Source organism: Ursus arctos, unplaced genomic scaffold (genome assembly GCF_023065955.2).
Source record: "Ursus arctos isolate Adak ecotype North America unplaced genomic scaffold, UrsArc2.0 scaffold_8, whole genome shotgun sequence".
NCBI classification, from domain to species: Eukaryota; Metazoa; Chordata; class Mammalia; order Carnivora; family Ursidae; genus Ursus; species Ursus arctos.
This window is the reverse complement of record NW_026623100.1, coordinates 11,963,677-11,984,687: the sequence shown is the minus strand read 5'-3', so window position 1 is coordinate 11,984,687 and position 21,011 is coordinate 11,963,677. Positions and strand designations below refer to the sequence as shown.

Below are 21,011 nucleotides of genomic sequence, written 5' to 3'. Positions count from 1 at the left end.
TGGATGTGAGGCTCGATCCCCAGACTCCGGGATCATGACCTGAGCCAAAGGCAGACACTTAACCGACTGAGCTGCCCAGGCCCCCTGATTACTGTAGCTTTATAGTAAGTCTTGAAATTGGGTAGACTGGCTCCTCCCACTTTATTTTTCAAAATTGTTTTAGCTATGAGTTTTTAAAATTTTATTTGAGATCGAGTGGGGGGGGGAGGTGGAGAAGCAGACTCCCCACTGAGCAGGGAGCCTGTTATGGGGCTTGATCCCAGGACCCTGAGATAATGACCTGAGCCGAAGGCAGATGCTTAACCAGCTGAGCCACCCAGGCACCCCGTGAGCTTTTATTTTTTTAAAGATTTGTTTTAGAAAGACAGCAGGGGGGAGGAGTGGAGGGAGGTAGAGAGGCCTGAAGGCAGACTCCCTGCTGAGCACAGACCTGGATCCCAGGACCCTGAGATCATGACCTGAGCCGAAGTCAAGAGTTGGTTGCTTAACCAACTGAGCCACCCAGGTGCCCCTTAGCTATGAGTTTTTATATCATCTAATTAACTGTATCTACAAAAAAATCTTGCTGGGATATTTGGTAGGAGCTTCATTAAACCTGTGTATCAATTTGGGGAGAATTGACATCTTTACTAGATCTCATCTTCCAATCCATGAACAAGGTATGTCTCCCATTTAAGCCGCCTTTGATTTTATTCATCAGTGTGTTGTAGTTTTCAACATACAAGTTCTTAAGTGTTAGATTTACATCTGAGTATTTTGTTTTTGAAGGCAACTTTAAGCAGTACTGTGCTTTTGATTTTTGTGTGCATGTAGTCATTGCTAATATGTAGAAATACGCGTTTGTAGGTTTATCTTATATCCTGAGATCTTGAACTCCCTTATTCTAGGTGTTTTTTGGATTCCTAAGGATTTCCTACATAGACAGGTATGTCGTCTGCATGATAATGGGGATACCTGAGTCCCACCTCCAGAGACACTGATTTAATTAGCTTGCACATCAGGACTTTTAAAACCTTCCCTTGTGATTGTGATAAGCAGCCAAGGCTGAGAACCACTGCTCCTTGAACTTGTCCATCAAGGAGTGGAGAGGTGCCTTGAGCACAGGAGCCAAGTGCCTGGATTCCCCACTATGCACTTGGGGGCGCATCTTGCTGTCAGGCCAGTATGGTTAACAGGTTGAGCTTTGCTGCTGAGGAGGACCAGGCCCTGGGCCTAATGAGCTGCCCCCTGCCCCCCCAGGCCAGAACAGACAACTAGGCTGTGAGGGATAGTCAACAGTTTTAATGAACAAAATATATTTTTTAAGTGTATAAAAAGGTGTTTTTGTCACATAAGGGTCCCCATCTTCTAGATAGGGAGTCGTTTTTTCCATGAACTTGAACACCTGTTTCTTCTCTGGCTCCAGCACCTGCGTGAACTGTCACCACCGCTCCCTGCAGGGTTGGAGCTGCCCATGGGAAGAGAAGGTGTGTGGCTCCCAGGGGGGAGCTGTAGTCACTTTTTCACATAGTAAGAATAGCCATGTGCTTGGCCCAAGAAGGCCGCCAGTGTCAGACTAGGAAGAACTGCTGCAAGATGGATGTCCATCCAGGTACTTCACATACATGAGGGAGGTACCCTTCATCTTAAAGCCGGTCCCTCAGCCTGTGGTTCTCCATTCAGGGCAGAGTTTAAAATTCCCTTCCTGCCAATTCGGACCCAGCCCTGCCAGCAGTACGGGTCTACACCAGTGCGACGTGAAGCGGAAAAGGCAGTGAAGGAAGGACCCTTGAGGAGAACTTGTGGGAAGGTGGGTCCTAAATCTGCCACCACGCAGCAGAGGAGGGGAAGCAGTCCGTGTGCGCCTCACTCCCCTCTGCTGGATCCTTGGTGTCCCACTGCAGCGGTGGGGTAAAGCCAGGCAGGTGCGCTGCGTGGTCCAGGCCCGAGCTCAGGCTCTAGTGCTAGAGTGATGTTGCCAGAGGCAAAGTAGGGTTACGGGCCGCCACCCCAAAAGTTGGGTGGGCCGCAAGCAATCCCCAGCTCCCAGGCATTTCACCCCTACAAAGAGCGCCATCAGCTGGCCAACTAGAGAGCAGCAGGCAGGCTGACCGAGGCCTTCAGACTGTAGGCACAAGGTTTCCCTAAAATACGCATGAGCTCTAGCTTCTCAGTCTTAGGGCTTCTGAGGCAACCAGGTCGGTTCTGGACGGGTGCTGCAGTGGGGCCTCAAACCTGTTCAGCACCCCTCCAGACTGCCAGACCCAACTCCAGAAGCCCTAAGGCCAGAGCTGGCTAGAGCCACTCCACCTGCTATCAGGGTTGCTGCTGATAGGAATGGAGTCCCCAGAGAAACCCCTGGCCCGAGGGCCTCGGCCAGCTGCAGAAATGCCCGATAGCGGTGAGGCCTGGACAACAGCTGCCGGCCAGGAAACTGGCCCTTGTTTCCTGGGAGGGAGGGGCTCAGTCTCCTAGACAGAGATCAGGGGACACCGAGCGCCCGGCCCCGGGCAGCTTGAGGCTTAGGACTCTTCACTCGTGCTCCAACCTGGACTGCCAGGTTCCTTAGCTGGACCCGCTCTGTTTCCGGCTTCCCTGTGGTCCCCTGCGTCAGCCCATCCTAGTGCACAGCCTGGCAGGGACCAGGTCCTCCTGACACTTGGAGCCAGGGAGGCCTGCTTCATCACCTGCTGGGGCTGGCCTGAGGCCGCCCCCGGCGAGAGGACTGAGGTGACGACCACAGAGGGGTGCAGATGACTGCGAGGGCACGAGGCGGGGAGGTGAAGGGGGTGGAATGGTGGCTGAGAAGGGACCGTACAGGGCTGCGGTCGTTAGGACCGGGAGCGAGGGTGCCCGGCGTGGGCCTGCAGTGCTTCCCGGATGCCCCGCTGCCAGTCTCGCACCAGCTGCACTGGGGTCACCGAAGCCTGGGAACAAGGACACTGGATCAGTCCTGTTTTCCTTCTTAGGAGCCCCCCCGCCCTGCTCAGCCTAGGGGGCCGGGCCTCAGGCGTGCTCGTACCACATTCTGCACGCCCAGCTTCGCTCCATAGAGCAGCAGCAGTTTCATGGCTTTGTAGTGGCCGTGCCGCACAGCCTCGTGCAGAGCTGTGTCCCCTTCCTGTTGGGAAAGGGGGTGGGCGGTCATCCTCCTGACTGCCCCCACCCCCCGAAGGGTCCAGTCAGCAGGAGCTGTCCCCGAGCTCGGGCTCCCTGAGTCCCTGTCCCCTAATGCAGCAGACCCAAACCAAACAGCAAGTGCCCACCTTGTCCTGGGCATCGATGTGGGCCCCACACGCAATGAGATGCTCCAGGCAGTCACAGTGTCTTGTGCGCACGGCCACGTGCAGGGGGGTGCTCCAGATCTAAGTGGGGGAAGATTCGTGTCAAACCCCCCCCCCAACAAGGGGCTCTGCTTCCTCTTCTCTGGGTACAGGCCACCCCACGGCAGCATACCCCTCACCTTGTCCCGGGCGTTGACCTGGGCGCCCCGGTTAAGCAGCTGTTTGAGGATGTCCAGGTGTCCTCCACGGCAGGCCCAGAACAACGGTGTCCTGTCCAGCTACAGAACAAACACGTCGATGCATGGACATGCTGTGGTGTGGGACGGGGTCTGCCATGAGGATGGGCTTTCCCCGCTTCTCACCAGGTCACGAGCGTCCACAGCGGCACCTGCCTCCAGCAGCTTGCTCACGAGCTGGCCGTGACCCTTCAGACAGGCCCAGTGCAAGGCTGTGCGGTGCAGCTGGGGGTGGAGGCTGGAGATCAGGAAGAGGGAGCACGGCCGCCCCCTAGAGGCCCTGCCCTGGGCCCTATTCCCAGTAGTAGGTTCCCTGAACACACGCCTGCTCCCAGCGCACACCAAGGGCCCCTCCCTCCCGGCTCAGGAGGCCCCGCAGGGCTTGTGCCCCTGAAACAGGAAAGCTGTGCAGTTTCCCAGGCCAGGACTGGAACCCACGGAGGATGGCACCCCTGCAGCTCTGACACTGCAGTCCGATTCCCCCCACTTGCTACCTTGTCATGGGCACTGGGGTCCCCTCCATCTCTCAGGTACTTGTCGGTCAGGGCCTCCTGGTTCTCAGCAGCTGCCTTCAGGAACATCACCAGGTCCACAGACTCCAGCTGGGCCTGGGGCTGCGGCTGCGTAAGTCACAGGACGAGACCAAATCACCTTCTCCACCTGCAGGCCTCCGGGGCACCACCGCTTCGCCGGTCTGGCCGAGCAGCTCCAAGAGGACTGCATGTCAGCTGGTGGCTCGTACAAACCGTAATTCTTAACTCCGTCCCCCCCGCCCCGTTTCGGACTGACGAGGCACCTATTACGCCCATTATGGGTTGCCATGCCCCTTACCCCCAAGTTTATATGTTGAAGTCCCAACCCCGGGGACCTCAGAATGTGGCCTTATTTGGCAATAGGGTCACTGCAGCTGTAATTAAGATGAAGTCACACTGGAGAAAAGTGGAGCCTAATCCAATATGACTGGTGTCCCTAACAAAAGGGGACGTGGACACAGCGTGCACAGGGAGAGTGCCATGTGGGCTCAGAAGACATCGGGGTGATGCACCCACAAGAACACCAAAGCTAGCTACCAAGCAAGCCCCTAAAGCCAGAAGACGGGCAGGGACAGATCCCATCCCCCCCACCCCAGCCCTCCGAAGGAACCAGCCCTGCCAATACTCTGATCTCCGCTACGTCCAGCCTCCAGAACTGGGAGAATACATTTCTGTTTAAGCCACTGTGTGTGGGATCCCCAGCAAAGAGAGAGGAGGGCTGTGGGGTCCCCAGGATGGAGTCTTCAGCACAGCAGGCCCTGGCGGTGAGCTGGTGGCCCGCAGTCTCTGCTCTTCCCCAAGCCCTCCTGCGGGGACAGGAAGGCTTTCTCACACACTCACGCCCCGGGTGTTCACTCCCACCCCCCACTTCTCACTCACCTTAGCCACGGGCTCAGGTGCCCTGGGGGGAACTCTGCGTTTCAGTCGCTTTTCTCTCCGTCTTTGGACCAAGTTTTCCAAGTCAGCCAGAGTCTCCAGATTCAGTCTGGAGCTGTTAAATCTCTCAAGCTGGGACACAAGACCAGGCCAGCGGTCAGCCACGGGGCGCAGGCTCCTGTTTGGCCCTCGTCTCTCCCGCCCACAGGAGGGACCTCAGCTGCCTGAGATCCTCGCTGCTCAGAGCCTGCCCGCCTCAGGGTTGGCGCCTGCCACCCCCATCCCCACCACTGCTCACTTTCTTCTTCTTCTCTTCTTCCAGTTCCCACCGCTCCCGGGCCACGGCCTCTTGGGCTCCCAGCCTCCAGGCCCCGGGCCCGCCTCCAGGATCAGGAACTCCATCTCCACATCCCAACACTTTCCTTCCAACTCTGTCTCCACATACCTGTAGAAGCACAATAAGGATAAAAACTCAGAAAAAGTAAGCCTTAGAAAGCACAGCTGTGCGGTACAGAGATCCTGACAAGAGCTGGCCTACAGAAATTAGTGTTGTGGATATCAGTGTAGCCTGACCCTTCACGAAGCTTCCTGGCATGCTGCTGGCGTGTTCCCTGAAGCCCGTGGCTCTTGGCTCTCACCCACCGTAGTGTTGCCCGGGGCCCAGGAGGATGACTGCCGCCTACCATGTCCTGTCAGCAGGACACAGGATCAGGCGCATGACACCACATCTATTTATACTGCTGGGCTTGTGTCCAGGTACGCTCAGGACAGGTGACACCTCAGCTTCCCTTCTGGGCTGTTGTCCTTACATTCCTATCAGATCACGCCATAATGCCACCTGACCCTGAGCTCAGAGGGACAGAGATGCCTCCCGGACAAAACTATGAATTCTTGGGTTCATATCTTGGCTCTTGGGAAGCTCTGTTTCTTCACTAGAAGGGGGTAAAACTAGCACCTAGCACAAGGGGCTGTGAGGAGGAAACCAGGGCGGAACCCACCATGCAGTAATCTGTTCTCCCTCGCTGCCCCCACCAGGGGTTCAGGAGCTGGGGAGCACTGAGGAACAAGCATACTGGGGGAGGGAAAAGGCTGGGATGATAGGATGGCAGAGCCTAGAGCATCCAGCCACGGAGAACGAACTGTATTGTCTTCTAAACCAAATGCTGGCAACCTAACTCGCTCCGGGCCTCCAGCCCGCCTCCCAGAGAGGCTGCACCACGCAGGTGCACGGAGGCACCGGCCCACAGTGGGGCTTGCTGGGCAGCGTAACTCCCGGGCCCCACCTCGCCGACACAGACACACCAAGCGTCACCAGTATGACCGTTTCTCTCGCTGCCCAGGGAACTCGAGCACCCTTCCTCCCCGACCAAGGCAGCCAGACCCTCTAGACCATTTCCAGAGCAATGGTGAGGACAGCAGCCGAGCTACACCCAGCCCGCAGCTACACTCGAGCCTTCTGGAGTAGCCTGCCATTTCCTGTTCTGCCATCACAGTCCAGGGCAAGAGTCCCTAAACCCGACGGTTGTCCTGTCTACACCATCACTCCGTATCTTCCCGTTGCTTCCGTCTCGTTGCCTCACAGAACTGAACAGACATGGCAGAGCATTGCAGGGTTCTGCTCCTACACCTGTCCTCCGAGCACAGGAGGAAGCCGCCTGCCCTCCTCCAGCTGGACCGCCTCATTCTGCCGGGCCAGCCCGGGGTCGTCTAGACCGTGCCCACCTCCCACCCCTCTGCCGCATGTCCTTACCAACTGCTGGATGCTGATGACATCCATGGTCCCCCCTGCTCTTCACGCCCCCAGTGAGAGGAGCCGAGCTGCTCAGCCCTTTTATAGGAGAGCTACCTCCTGGGGGCAGGGCAGCCAGGGGCTTGTGCCGGGCCAGATAGCTCAGTGGTTCTGTAACACAGACCAAAATACCAGCGTGGGCGTGCAGCCCGCTGCAGACAGAAGCCGCTGGAGCCGAGTCAGGTGCATGCTCAGACACCCGCTCTCCGGCACCTGTGCCATCCCCTGCACCTGCGCAGGAGTAATGGGGCCAGGGATGCCCGGGCCACTAGAAAAAAAGTTGAGCACGAGCCGCCGAGCTGCCACGGGTCTAGGTGCCTGAGACCCTGAAAGACCCAGCCAGCCCATCCTAAGCAAAAGGAGGCCAGAATCCTAGAAAGGCCCAAGAGGCTGAAGGCCTCAGGAATGTGCATGGCACCTACAGGAGGAAATCAGGCTTCAAGCGACTTCCCCACTCCCAGTTTCAAGGCTGCCCTCCGTACTCTTGCTGTTTTCCTCCCCCAGGCACCCCCCGCTTCTCCCTCACCACGCCGAGAGCCAGCATATTAAACTACACCACGGCCAGGAGCCAAGTCCAGCCTGTCATCAGCACCTCCTGCCTCTTGAAAAGCCTTCCACGCCCCACATGCAGGTCACCTACCCAGTGCTCTCCTGGGCAGGGAGCATGCCATCCCACAGGGAGGCTGGACTGAGATCTGCCCCGGGTCCAAGTACGGAACGTTAGCCATTAATCTAGTCACAAAGCAACCTGCCTCAAGCCACCAAAGTCAAACTTCCTAATTTAAGATGCCCAGCATGCCCTTCACCCAGCTGTGCCTTGAATTCTGCCTTGACCTTTGAAAGGAAATGTGATAGTAAGACTCCAGAATTGGAGCTCCATGAGCAGGGATGACCAGGAGAGGGAGGGAGTACAGGTCAGGGACAGCCCAAGGCCCCAGAGGGCTGGGAACGGCTCCACCCACAGCTGGCTTCTCAGTAAATACGTCCAAGTTTTGAAACTTAGGGAACCCAGAGCCTTTAAAAGAAACTCAGTCCTTATGCATCAGGGATTTTTGTCAAAGCTGATTTCTTGCCTTCGGTTATGAAGAGGGAGAGTCGCCTAGACTGAGGGTAAATAAGACAAGACGGACTTTTTTTTTTTTTTTAAGATTTTATTTATTTATTTGAGAGAGAGAGAGACAGCCAGCGAGAGAGGGAACACAAGCAGGGGGAGTGGGAGAGGAAGAAGCAGGCTCCCAGCGGAGGAGTCTGATGTGGGGCTTGATCCCAGGACTCTGGGATCACGCCCTGAGCCGAAGGCAGACGCTTAATGACTGCCACCCAGGCGCCCCAAGACAAGACGGACTTTAGCTCTGGACTCCACTGTCGGCCAACTCTAAAACTCCTCTCCAACATTCAAGGACAAGGGCATTTTGCACCAACAGGGTTCATCGGCAATTCTCATCAGAAGACTACTTTCTTCCACAGGAAACTGGTATTAATTCTTACCAAAAAAATTACTCCTTGTAAAAAACCCAAACCTAACCAATAAAGCTCAAGATGCACTGGAGAACCGCTCTCACCACAGCAGACCAGGGGCCACCACAGGTACCGGTATAATATACACCCTCCTGACTTTCTTCCTGTAATTTTGTATCTGTACATGCAGGTTTCCACAGCCATGTTTCAAGAGGCATCCTACTGTGATCGCAACTCAGCACACTTCGCCCGTTAGTCCACACTGCACTCCGCTACACTGCATTCCAGTGACACGCGTACCAGAATTAATCACTTCCCCAGCAGGGAGCACTTAGCTTACCTCCTTTCTCCCTTACATGACAGCACATGCTCCAATGCACAACTCTGTAGATGTTTCTGTGAGTAAATATCTTTGTACACGTGGATATTTCTCTAGGTAGCTACAGGAAAATCGAATCATTGGCCCTACTCATCTAAATTTTGATAGATACTGCCAAACTCCCATCTAAGGTGGGTGTACCAATTTCCAAGAACAGATAGTAACAAAGTGATGGTAAGAAAGAAAAATATATATATAAGCAGCAAGATTAATATCCAGAACACATAACTCCTATGAATCAATAAAAGGAAGAAAATCTTTAATAGGCCACAGGTGTGCACAGGAAGTTCCGAGAAGACAGGCGGTCGTTAGCAGTGCACAACAGAGCAACAGCACTTGCTCACCTATCAGGTTGTTCAAATGGAAGAAAACTGAGGAATGGGTGCTCTGACACACTGTCTGCAAGGTGCCTAGCACACTCTGGTGCCCTCCATATACTCGCTCCCTTCACCTCCGCGAGGCCTCTGAGGCAGGCCCTGTTATAACCAACCTCACGTCACAGAGGAAGCAGATGGGCAAAGTGACCTTTCCCGAGGCCATTCAGCTAGAAAGCAGCTTTCAATCTGTCGTATGTCCCACCGTTTCTTCTCTTACATAGCTCTGTTTTTATACTTAGGTCTTTAATCTACTTGAAACTTATTTTTGTGCATGGGATGAGGTAAGGATACAACTTTATTTTTTCCAAACGGATAGATGTTTCCACATGAACGAATTTAGAATATGATCATCTGTTCAGGCTTAAGCACTTGCAGCCCCACATCTACTCCCTCGCTCCCACAGTGGCCAGAATGGGGCTCTTCGGGCCTCAGGTTCCCACCCTGCAGCACGGATGTGGAACAAGGAGGGGCTGGGAGGGCTAGTCTGTGTCCTCTTGCATGGCAGCCTGTGACAGAAAGGTGGCAGCTCAGGTGGCCAGCAGGTCCCACAGGTCACTGTTGCAGGGCAGCAGGTCACATGCTAGTCGTGCCTTCCGATCCCGGACAGCCTTCAGGGCTGGGCTGTGTTCCAAGAGCAGGGAGCAAATGTCCACATGACCCTTCTCAGCAGCCTGTGGAGAAAGATGCCTGAATCAAAAGTCATACCCACCCGGGGCCCTGCCCTTTCTTGTTCCACTTCGGGGAATCTCTTGGTCCTAAAATAGGTCTTATGGTAATATTAGGGAGACACTGGCAATTTGAGTAGATCTCCCCTACTTCCTAACAAATCCCAACAACTTGCATGAAGATTGGCAGAATTCTCTAGTGCTATTCCTGGCAGTTAGCTTGAGTTTTTCTTGTCTTGTGTCCTCTGCTCCGTAGCCATTCTTCTCTGTCCAGGACTGCACATTAAAAATAAATACAGATGGGGGGCGCCTGGGTGGCACAGCGGTTAAGCATCTGCCTTCGGTTCAGGGCGTGATCCCGGCGTCATGGGATCGAGCCCCACATCAGGCTCCTCCGCTATGAGCCTGCTTCTTCCTCTCCCACTCCCCCTGCTTGTGTTCCCTCTCTCGCTGGCTGTCTCTATCTCTGTCGAATAAATAAATAAAATCTTTAAAAATAAATAAGTAAGTAAGTAAGTAAGTAAGTACAGATGGGGGACGCCTGGCTGGCTCAGCTGATGGAGCGTGCGACTCTTGGTCTTGGGGTTGTGTGAGCCCCATGTTGGGTGCAGAGATTACTTAAAAATATTTAAACAAACAAAAACAAATACAGAACCTTGCATCTCCCTCTTTTATAAACGTTCGGTCATCTATCAGCTGGACACCACAGGCACAAGATACACCAGACACGGCCTCTGCCCTCTGGGAACGTTCAGATGAGCAGAGAAAAATGGGTCCAGGTTCTCGGCTTTTTCCTCTTCCTTTTAAATAGAAGGTCCCAACCTGGATGCCGGTTTTTAGCCTGACCTCCTCCAGAAAAGGGTGAAGGGGATTTACACAGATTAGTTTATTTAACTTTCATAGTAACTGTCAGAGGCAGGAACTATCATCATTCCCATCGTACAGATGAAGAAACTGAGGCTCACACAAGTTCCGTGACTTGTCCAACATCACGGAGCTGGTGTGGCAGCCTGGGGATCCTAAGCCGGGTCTGTCTGACTGCCAAGGCTCAACTCCTAACAACCGTGTTCTACCGCTCTAGTCCCTGCCCCCCCAACAGTCAGACTGAGGCACCACGGGGGCTTCGGAGAGGCGTCAAAGTGCGTGCTAGTAGCAAATACCACCACAGATTTGAATCCAGATCTTTACTCAGCAGGTCCTCTTGATGAGTACAGACCTAAGGTTCTCAGTTCTGTGACCTCAATTCAGGCGGTGCGATGCTGTGAGCAGCGCTGCGGTGCATTCTGGGGAGGAGCTGTGAGATGCATTCCCAAGAATTTTGTACAAAAAATGGTACCAAAGTTTGCAAGTAGCTTCGTTTTTAAAAAAGAAAGAACAATTCCTAACTCCTAACTCCTCCCACATCTGTACCCCCTGAAAGAAAGGGCTGGAGAGGCACTGGAAAGGCCTCAGGCTGTAACACCAGCAGCAACCTGCGCTCAGGGTCCTGCCGGTACGAACCCTCCACGGGAGTCACAACAAAACATGCCCGCAACACCAGGGCTGACCACTAAGAAATAAGCAATCTGCCTCTTCAACCGGCCAGGATCTTAAAATAAAACGAGACTCAGTTGTTCACTCAGCAAATACTTGCTGGGCACCTGTGCTAAGAGCTGGGGCCACCACAGTAAACAAGATCAAGTCGCTGTCTCGAGGGACAGAGACAGAGCTCAGACGGAGTTTCAAGAGGGAGAAACGTTACAGAGCGTCAAGTGCACGGTGCTTTTGCAAATACAGCTGGGGAGGCTACCCGGTCTGAGGGTGTGACGTAGAAGCTACACTCCAGAAGGACGGACAGAAACAAGCCAGATGAAAACCGGGAGAGGAGTATCCAGATGGGGACAGCTGGACATGTAAGACCCTGGAGTGTCACCACGACAGGGTCAAGAAAGGGGGCCTGAGTAGAAGTGACAAGGGGACGAGAGCTCAAGATCGGGGCGACCTTGTTCAGTCGGAAGAGCATGAAAGTCTTGATCTCGGAGTGGTGAGTTTAGAGCCTCACGCTGGGCAAAGAGATGACTTAAAAAAACAGGAAGGTGGGGCGCCTGGGTGGCACAGCGGTTAAGCGTCTGCCTTCGGCTCAGGGCGTGATCCCAGCGTTCTGGGTTCGAGCCCCACATCAGGCTCCTCCGCTGGGAGCCTGCTTCTTCCTCTCCCACTCCCCCTGCTTGTGTTCCCTCTCTCGCTGGCTGTCTCTCTCTCTGTCAAATAAATAAATAAATAAAATCTTTAAAAAAAAAAAACAAAACAAAACAGGAAGGAAGGGAGGGAGGGAGGAAGGAAGGAAAGAAGGAAGGAACGAACTGGAGGAGGGAAATGTTGACATCTTCCCGAGTACACGCAAAGGTAACAGATCTGCAAATCCTTGGACACTGAAATATTCACATCTGGCTTCCTAAAAATTAAGTTGGTCCTTGAAATAGCCCCCCACCCCATTTTTTATTGTGGTAATAACATTGCACAGGAGATCTGACTTCTTAACAAATCAATCAATCTACCTACCTATCTATAATTTTTTGGTAATTGTTCTTTTGGTTAAATAATAGCCACACACCCCCCCACACACCCAACGTGGGGCTTGAACTCATAACCCCGAGATCACGAGTCCCGTGCTCTACCGACTGAGCCGGCCAGGCGCGCCCCCTTCTGAACAAATTTGAAGTGTACCACCCAGTACGGTCACGTTCGGCACGGGGCCGATCTGTAGCGCTCCGTCGGCTCGCCTCAGTGACACCACGCCAGCCGCACTGCCCGCCCCGCTGCCCCGCAACGACCAGGCCACCCTCTACTTCCGTGTTTGACCACTGTCTACACAGGCACACCTCATTTTGCTGCACTCTGCTTTACTGCGCTACGCAGACGCTGTGGGTTTTTGTTTGCGTTTACAAATTGAAGGTCTGTGGCAACCGCGCACCGAGCGGTCCGTAGGCGCCGCTTTCCAACAGCATTTGCTCCCTTTGCGTCTGTGCCACATTTTTGTAATTCCCGAACTATTTCAAACTTTTTCATCCTTATTACGTTTGTCATCTGTGATCACTGATCTCTGCTGTTACTTCTGGAACTATCTGGGGATGCCTGCACCGCACCCACATAAGACAGCGAACTTCATCTATATGTGTGCGTGTTCTGACCGCGACACTGACACCTGTTCCCCAGTCTTTCTCTTCCTCGTGCCTCCCTAGTCCCTGAAATACAACATGGAAAGTAGGCCAATTAACAGCCCTGCAGTGGCCTCTCAGCGCTCAAGTGAAAGGAAGGGTCAGTCAATGCGGCAAAGTTCACTGCTGTCTCACTTTAAGAATCGGTGTGCCACAGCAATTTCTTAAACCTTCAGCAACGACTACCCCGGCCTCCCTGATACGCTGAACAGGTAGCCACATCGAGGTAAGAGCCCCTACCAGTTACAAGAATACAACTTGCTGAAAGGTCAGAGGACGGCTGGCATTTTTTAGCAGTAAAGCATTTTTAAATTAAGGCTCGTACGTGATTTTTTTTTGACATAATGCTGGTGTACACACTAAACAGACTGCAGTATAACATAAACATGACTTTTATGTGCACTCGGAAGCCAAAAAACTCCTCCAACTTGCTTCATCACGGTGGTCTGCGTATCTGAGGTACGCCTGGGCCTCACAGAAGAGGTGTCATCAAGTATAAAAAACAAAAACAATACCTGTTACGTATATTTTTTTAAACATCTCTACTAGTGTCTCTACCAAAGTGTTACCCCCACACCCATCACACGTTAAAAAACGACAACAACAACATGTGTTCTTCAACAGTCAGATGCACAAAATAAAAACCTAACTCTCTGCGGCCGTAACACGTCAAGGCTGCTGTTGCCAAGCGAGCACTTTCCGTCTGGCCGCGTTTCCGCGGGGATCTGCCAACCTAGGTGTCTCTGTTACTGGCTGGGCCGACCGGGAACGCTGGCTCCTAAAAGCTCTCCCCCTGGAAAAAAGCTCCTCAGTGTGTCTTGTGTCTAGCGGCTGAGAACTCGCCACGCTAGATGCGAGGGGGAGCGGAATGCAGTCTGTGATTGTGGAGCCCCGGCCGAGAGACAGGCTCTAATACGAAAGCGTGAGCGCCAACTTCTGGTGGAGCAAGAGGCGTCCACCACAGGTTCTGATGGCAAGTCATGCAGTCAACTAGTTCAACTTTTCTATTTTATTTTATTTTATTTTATTTTTTTATTTTATTTATTTTTTTTTAAAGATTTTATTTATTTATTTGACAGAGATAGAGACAGCCAGCGAGAGAGGGAACACAAGCAGAGGGAGTGCGAGAGGAAGAAGCAGGCTCATAGCAGAGGAGCCTGATGTGGGGCTCGATCCCAGGACTCCGGGATCACGCCCTGAGCCGAAGGCAGACGCCCAACCGCTGTGCCACCCAGGCGCCCCCAACTTTTCTATTTTAAAATTCACAAGAGAAGAATGCATTTACACACGTACGCCATAAATATGCCTAAACCACTTCTCTACAATGCATCAGCAATCAGTAAAGTGATGCCTTCAGCAGGGTGTCCTGGAAGACTGCGGGGCCATGGGTCAGGGTGGAAGGGAAACATGTTCATGCTGCACTGTTTTGTACTCCACACGCTTCACCATGTATACGTATTTCTGGTCAGAAGAAAGTTAATTAAGTGGTCACCCTGGCTACCGTACGGAAAGGGGGCTACAGGGGTAGGCAAGAGTAGGTGTGAGCTTCAGAAAACTAACTTCAGGGAAAAGCATTCATGACATATATCATGAAAGCAAAGGAAAAAAAATGACACTGTACATGTAATTCTAATTTACATGCACAGGGAAAATGCTGGCAAGTTATACATTCATCCTCAAGCGATGACTCGGAAGCCCTGACATGACAAGTGCCTTTCTGCTCTCCCCGTGTTTTCTACAGTGACCGCGTTGTAACTTTTACAATGACAGTTCGTGAAGGGGGGAGGGCGGCATACCTTATGCAGACTGGTCATGCCATCGTCATCCACCAACCTCGGGTTGGACCCGTGAGACAGCAGGAGCCGTGCAATTTCGGTGTGCCCACAGTAGCTGGCCCGGTGCAGAGCGGTGGCGCCCCCATGGGTCTGGGCATCACACTTAGCCCCGCTTTCCAGCAGGAACTGGCATACAGCATAGTGCCCGTTGCGGCTGGCATAGTGCTGCAGGGGACAGAGACCGAGGTCAGACAGCAGAGCCCAGGCAGGCAACAGGGACAGCATGGGCAAGAGGAGCGAGAGGACGGCAACGACCTCGGGGGCTACCTCCGTTAGCTGTGTGACCTGGACAAGCTTCTCCATTTCTAGCATCCGTTTCCTCAACAGGAAAATGGGGATAATAATCATTCCTACCTCATAGGATTGTTAGGTAAATGAAATGAAAATAAATGATGTAAAGCACTTAACACTAATTAAGAAAACAACAACAACAACAAGAACAAGGTTCACACAATGCTTAAAACTGAGAACCTGCTGGGAGAGAAGAACGGGCGGAAGTAAAGACAACATCAGCCCTTCCGTCACAGAGAGCAGGTGTCCCGAGTGAAAGCTGCCCCCTCCTCTGACCGTGTTCCACCCCCGCTCACCAGAGCAGTGTAGCCAGCCGAGTCGGGCTGGCTAGGGTCTGTTGCCTTCTGGATGAAATATTTCACTCGGCCTAGGTCTCCATTCAGGGCTGCCGACCAGATTCCTGTGGAAAGACAAACGAAGTGCCGAATAACGCTGAATGACTGGAGACTTTCAGTGCTTCCTTCACCTCTTGACCTCCATTTTCTCATCTATAAAATGGGGGGATTTATTCACTCAACAAATATTAACTGAGGGGTGCCTGGGTGGCTCAGTCAGTTGAGCGCCTGACTCTTGGTTTGGGCTCAGGTCACGATCTCAGGGCCCTGGGCTCGAGCCCCGAGTCGAGCAAGCTCTGTGCTCAGCTTGAGATTCTCTCCCTCCCTCTGCCCCTCCAATCAATCAATCAATCGATCAATCAATCAATCCTTTAAAAAAATTTAACTGAGATCTCCTCTGTGCTAAGGACTGTCCTAGGAGCCGGTGAGCTAGCCGTGAACAAGACGGACAAGAGGCTTTGTCTAATCAGGACAGCAGGGTTGGGCAGACACAAATCCTTCTTCCCACTTCAAACATACAAATATTAAATAATGTTTAAGATGTCTGAATATACAGGCAAATTCAAAAGCAAGAAAAGGACATTGCCAGTTGCGAGAAGAAGGTGAAAGCCACAGCCGAAGTGGCGAGCCGGTACTCCCCCTGCGGAGTCCTGAAGTCCTTGTAAATGCACACACTCAGCGGCTTTGGCTTGAACAACTAGGCAGGGTCTGGAGCAGAGGCTGCAGGTCATACGCGTGGCAAGGAACAGACACAACAAAGTTCTGTGCACAAAGCTGGGAGGCAGGAAATACCACCTCATGGATGAATTAGGGCTGGAAAATCTCTACTTTCCTGGTCTGAAAAGCACCACAAAGCAAGCTGCCAGGCCCAGGCACTTCACTCATTCAGCAAATATTTACTGAATACTTACCATGTACCTAGCACTGGCCTGGGCACTAGGGGTCAGCCAAGAATTAAAGGTCCCCAATCCCAAGGGCTGCTCCCCAAATTTTGGTCTTATGGAGGTTCCTTTCTAATTAAAGGAAACAGATGAGGGGAAAAAAGGAAATAAGCCAGGTGGTGCTAAGTGCTATGAAGAAAAATAAAACAGGGAAGGGATACAAGCAGTGGTCAGGGATGGCATCTCTGATACGGTGACATTTGAAGAGAAGCTTAAAGGAAATGAGAAAAGGCACCATTTCAACAGGTGTGAGAAGACAGCACAGGCAGAAGAAACGTAAAAAATCAGACACCATGACACATTCAACTTGGAGATGTGGGATACATATTTGTATTTATCTATTTTTGCATTTTTCCCATCATGTAAATTGTACTAACTGTATATTTTTTCCAGCTTTATGGAGAAATAGTTGACATACATCACTGTATAAGGGGACCTATATTTACTTATACCCTTAGGGAGCAAAACCCCCAAGCTAAGGATCTGTCATAAAAATGGATCCAGGGGCGCCTGGGTGGCACAGCGGTTAAGCATCTGCCTTGGGCTCAGGGCGTGATCCCAGCGTTACGGGATCGAGCCCCACATCAGGCTCCTCCACTATGAGCCTGCTTCTTCCTCTCCCACTCCCCCTGCTTGTGTTCCCTCTCTCGCTGGCTGTCTCTATCTCTGTCGAATAAATAAATAAAATCTTAAAAAAAAAAAAAAAAAAAAAAAAAGGATCCAGACAAGTGAACGCTAGAAGGGCTGCGCAGAGGCAACTTTTAAAAAACGTTCTATAAGGATACCTCCACAAGCCAACAAAGGTGTGGCTTTGTTGTGGATAATCTCTAACAAGAGAAGACAACCCGCCCCCCCCCATGAGCTCAAAAATTAAAAGCTGCAAAACAAGAAATAATCCACTGCCTCGAGACAGTCAACAAATACAACAAATGGAAAAATGCATACTTCAAAAATGAGCCATAATAGCACAGTCTGAAAGATGTAAAACATTTAATGTGTTCACAGAGACAGAGGAATACAATCCACAAACCAGCAGAACATTAGGGAGAAAAAAAAAAAAAGCAGGGAGATCTGAAACGAAAAATCAGGGGTGCCCGGCTGGCTCAGCCAGTAGAGCATGTGACCCCCGATCTCAGGGTCATGAGTTCGAGCCCCAGGCTGGGTGTAGGGATTACTTTTAAAAAGTCAGTAAATTAAAAACCAGAATCACTGAAATACAACAACAACAACAGATGGTCGGACAGTACTGTAGACCCACCCAGGAGGGAACGAGTGACTTGGAAATCACCCCGAATGCAGAATGGTAGAGAGAAAAATATTAAAGAGAGGTAAGGAAACATCAAAGGCAGAATGTACCGACATCCGTCTAACAGGAGTTTCAAACAAAAAAAGAAACTGGACAGACTAGGAGAGAGGAAATGTCTGAAGAGGTAATATCTGAGAATTATTCTGAAGTAAAGACAACCATGAGTTCTCAGATGAAAACCACATTCAATCCCAAGGAGAATTAATCAAAACATATCTACCATGGTAAAACGACCAAACATCAAGAATAAAGAGAACGTTTAAGTTACCAAAAAGGAAAGATCATTAGTCACTGAAGAATTATAATCAGATTATTAGGATTTTTTAAAGTTTATTTATTTATTTATTTAGTAATCTCTACACCTCACATGGGGCTCGAACTAATGACTCCAAGATCAAGAGTCACTGGCTCTTCTGACGGAGCCACCCAGGTGCTCCCAGCAGAATTCTTAACAGCAGTAGCAGAAAAAGAAGATAAATAATATTTCCAAAGGTTTGGGGGGGGAGGGGAATAATTGTCAGTCTAGAATTTTATACCCAGCTAAGCTACCAGTCAAGACAGAGAAAGAGAGAGGGAGAGATGGAGAATCATACTCACTGAAAAAACTTTTAAAGGATATACTTTAGGGAAAGGGAAAATGAACCCGGAGAAAAGATATGAAGGGGAAAAAGAAACCCCACATGATAAGGATCTTTCCCTCGTGTGGGAAATGAATAATGAGAAAGCAAACAAAGTAGTATCAGGTTGTAAAAACTGCTTTGATGAAAGCAAGGTGATATATCAGAGTAACCTGGAGGGGAAGGAGCCCTACTTTGGACAGGGCAAGGTTTCTTTCTCAATAGCCCCTCAAATGGCATTGTAGGCCAGTTAATTGTTATGAGGAACTGTCCTGCGCATTGTAGGATGTAGACCAGCATCCCTGGTCTCTACCTACTAGATGACCGTAGCACCCTCCAGCTTTAGCACGTGAAACTGTTTCTAGACACCGCCAAAGACCTTTAAGGGTCAGAACTGCCTCCCCCCCCCCACTTTAAGAACTACTAGGATGGGGTGTTGCCCGCGCCCCCAGTTGAGAACTACCAGAATGCGGTGTTCAGGGTGGGTCTCTGAGGAGGTGATATTTGAGCCAAGACCAGAAGGAAAAGCATTAGCTAGCCTAATGCTGCAGTAAGTCTATTCCAACGGGCTGGGACAGGAAGTACCATGGCTTTAAGTCAGGAAGAGATCTTGCATGTCTTAGAAACCAAAACGAGCCCAGTGTGGCTGAAGCATAGTGAGTGGGGAAAGAAAAGAATGAGAAACAAAGTGGGGGCGGAGAAGCAGAACAGGCAGCCATTAGATCACACAGTTTTGTAGACCATGAAGGGAATTTGAACTTATTCTAAAAGCAATGACATTATCTGATTTAATATCTTCAAAAGGTTACTCTGGCTTCTGTGTGGAGTAGGAAACTTTGTAGGAGGGCAGGAGTGGAAGCAGGAAGGCCCATGAGAGAGTTGCTTCAGTAGCCCAGAGGGTGGCGACGTGGAGGGAGGTAAGCAATTGCAAGAGCCACTTAACAGTAAATTAATCAGAATGCATATAAAGCCGTAGCATCTACCCAACAGCTGATGAGAATGTCATTACTGCATAAGCCGCCTCTGCACTGACAGATGATACACAGCCTCCCAAGAAGAACGGACTTGTTTTTTCAGCTTCACTCTGTTCCTTACGGGCGATATAATCTCCTTACAGCGTGGGGTCAAAGAGTTACCACTCTGGGCCCCAAAGGTAGAGAAAACATCACCTGTGTCGAGGGCCATGTGTACCATATCTAAAGCATACAGGGCCTGACACATCGGGGCTCACATCGGAGGTCAGAACGTCAGTTCCCTTCGCAGCGCAGCCCCCTCTGAAGCTCCATGGCCTCGGGGTGGCTGCAATACCCGGGCTGCAGATTCTGCTTCCCGATCCCCCCCCAACCCCCCACACCCGCGCGCTCAGCCACCCGAGCCGGCCCGAGCCCCCCGGGAGCGCACCAGCTGAGGACCCGGGCCCTGCCCCACCACTGGGGAAAGTTACCGAAACCAGGGCCTCCGTTTCCCAACCTGCACGCGAGACGAAGTTTCTAGTGGCCGAGCTCGTGCCAGGTCCCTGGCGGGATCATGACGCTGTGAGCCCACCGCCCGCCCGCGCTCCCACCAGCCCCACTGCGGCCCTCGGGGCCCCGCTTCTCGGCCATCTCCTTGTCCCGCGACCGGGAGAGAGTCGGGAGTCTCACCCCTGTCGAAGTCCATCTCGTCCAGCGTCTGCTGCACGCCGGACGCCGCACCCGGCCAGGAGCAGCAGGGACCGTCGGCGCACGGCCGCGGCGCCGCCATGTCGGCCCCGGAGCCCGCTCCGCCCCAGCTGTTGTGCGCGCGCGCGGCCGCGGCGGGTGGGCGGGGCGGGGCGCACGCAGCAGCGCCCATGCCAGCGCCGGGATCGAGAGACTCGGTCACCGGGAGGCCGAGCCCGCTGGGCTTTAGCTCGGGAACCAATCGAGGCGGCGGGGCGGGGCTTGTGGCGCTGCACCGCGCTCCGAGGCGGCCGCGCGAGGGCGTCCCAGGTTAAGCAGAGTACCGAGGGCGCCGCGCTGGATCCCCAGACCCGGACTGCTTGCGGACGGCGCCTGGGCCGCCAGCCCTGTAGGGTGTGGGGACGCAGCGGGCGGCTAGGCCACCCGCCAGAGCCCAGCCCTCCAAGGTTCCCTGCGTCCCACCGGTTTCCCTAGGGCAGGGAGTCGCCGGGCGCGCCCCAGGGTCCTCCGCCCCGTTTTTCGACACCACGCCAGGCCTAGTGACCTCGCTTCCCCTTCCCTCCTCCCGTGCCTCCTGCCGATTTCCTGAAAACCCGTGGGAGGCAGGTGGCCACTTTTTCCACTAGGAGCACATAAACCCCACGGGCAAAAACAGGGCCTTGGGTCGTGCCGAACCTCCCAACTCCAGTGGGAGCCTAGTTTACTGTATCAATCTTCATGTATCAAAACATCCCGAGGGCTGAGGTTTACTGACCATCCTGAAAGCTTAGCGTACCCAGAACATGGCAGATCACAGCCCTTTCCTACAGCTAAGGACACCCAGGGCAGCAGCCCCTTTCAGCCATCGCCCACCCTCCAGACCAGTGAAATGTAGGGAGTCCATTTCACGACAGCCTCCATCTGTGGGCATGAATTACAGAATCCAAGCTGGGTATTCTCTTCCTTACAAATATCTGGGCCCTCCCTGTCCCCAGTCCTTCCATAGGACAGTGGCTTGGCACACACCGGGGGTGGTGGGGCAAGTTCCTTGTTCCCCCTAGCTGAAGCATTCAAGACTAACATTCCTGGAGGGCAGGCAGAAGGCTGAAAGTAACCTTTCCTCCCCTAAGCTAGTTGGGCTCCCCATCCTCACACAAACCAGTCCATACAACCTTAAGCTCTTTCTAGGAAGTTCCCCTCCTTTAGCCCCTCACTCTCACTTCCCCTTCCCAGAGTTCTGGGAAGCCAGGCCCCTCCTCTCCCGCCTTGCTCC

The 21,011-nt window shown here is 52.5% G+C and overlaps 2 protein-coding genes across 5 annotated transcripts; both read right to left on the bottom strand.

The window, feature by feature from the left end:
* Positions 1-1,261: 1,261 nt before the first annotated feature.
* ANKRD23 (ankyrin repeat domain 23) lies at positions 1,262-6,763 on the bottom strand. Of its 3 annotated transcripts, XM_044378426.3 has the most exons (9): positions 6,659-6,763; positions 5,207-5,353; positions 4,912-5,040; positions 3,994-4,119; positions 3,626-3,724; positions 3,443-3,541; positions 3,246-3,344; positions 3,002-3,100; positions 1,262-2,906 (listed from the first exon to the last, which is right to left on the bottom strand). In XM_044378426.3, exons 1-9 carry the CDS (start codon positions 6,683-6,685, stop codon positions 2,811-2,813), a joined length of 921 nt encoding a protein of 306 aa, XP_044234361.1. In that variant the 5' UTR covers positions 6,686-6,763; the 3' UTR covers positions 1,262-2,810. The 3 variants fall into 3 exon arrangements, with proteins under 3 accessions (XP_044234361.1, XP_044234368.1, XP_044234366.1); XM_044378433.3 differs by having other exon boundaries at positions 1,262-3,135; XM_044378431.3 differs by lacking the exon at positions 3,626-3,724.
* A 1,064-nt stretch (positions 6,764-7,827) lies between these two features.
* On the bottom strand, positions 7,828-19,874 carry ANKRD39 (ankyrin repeat domain 39). 2 transcript variants are annotated; one of them, XM_026487292.4, is made up of 4 exons: positions 19,742-19,874; positions 15,196-15,299; positions 14,570-14,773; positions 7,828-9,582 (listed from the first exon to the last, which is right to left on the bottom strand). In XM_026487292.4, the coding sequence occupies exons 1-4, from the start codon at positions 19,839-19,841 to the stop codon at positions 9,439-9,441; spliced, it is 552 nt and encodes a 183-aa protein (XP_026343077.1). In that variant the 5' UTR covers positions 19,842-19,874; the 3' UTR covers positions 7,828-9,438. The 2 variants fall into 2 exon arrangements, with proteins under 2 accessions (XP_026343077.1, XP_044234374.2); XM_044378439.3 differs by lacking the exon at positions 7,828-9,582 and adding an exon at positions 13,831-14,234 and having other exon boundaries at positions 19,742-19,859.
* Between the last annotated feature and the right edge of the window lie 1,137 nt (positions 19,875-21,011).

What these genes read in the sequence shown, in the direction of transcription:
- ANKRD23 (XM_044378426.3), bottom strand. Translation starts at nt 6,685, where the DNA reads ATGGATGTCATCAGCATCCAGCAGTTG. An exon ending in TCATCAGCATCCAGCAGTTG is followed by an intron (nt 5,354 to 6,658) that starts GTAAGGACATGC and finishes GTGCTTCTACAG; the next exon opens with GTATGTGGAGACAGAGTTGG. An exon ending in CACCTGAGCCCGTGGCTAAG is followed by an intron (nt 4,120 to 4,911) that starts GTGAGTGAGAAG and finishes TGACTTACGCAG; the next exon opens with CCGCAGCCCCAGGCCCAGCT.
- ANKRD39 (XM_026487292.4), bottom strand. Translation starts at nt 19,841, where the DNA reads ATGGCGGCGCCGCGGCCGTGCGCCGACGGTCCCTGCTGCTCCTGGCCG. An exon ending in CGAGATGGACTTCGACAGGG is followed by an intron (nt 15,300 to 19,741) that starts GTGAGACTCCCG and finishes GTCTTTCCACAG; the next exon opens with GAATCTGGTCGGCAGCCCTG. An exon ending in GCATGACCAGTCTGCATAAG is followed by an intron (nt 9,583 to 14,569) that starts GTATGCCGCCCT and finishes CTTTCTCCACAG; the next exon opens with GCTGCTGAGAAGGGTCATGT.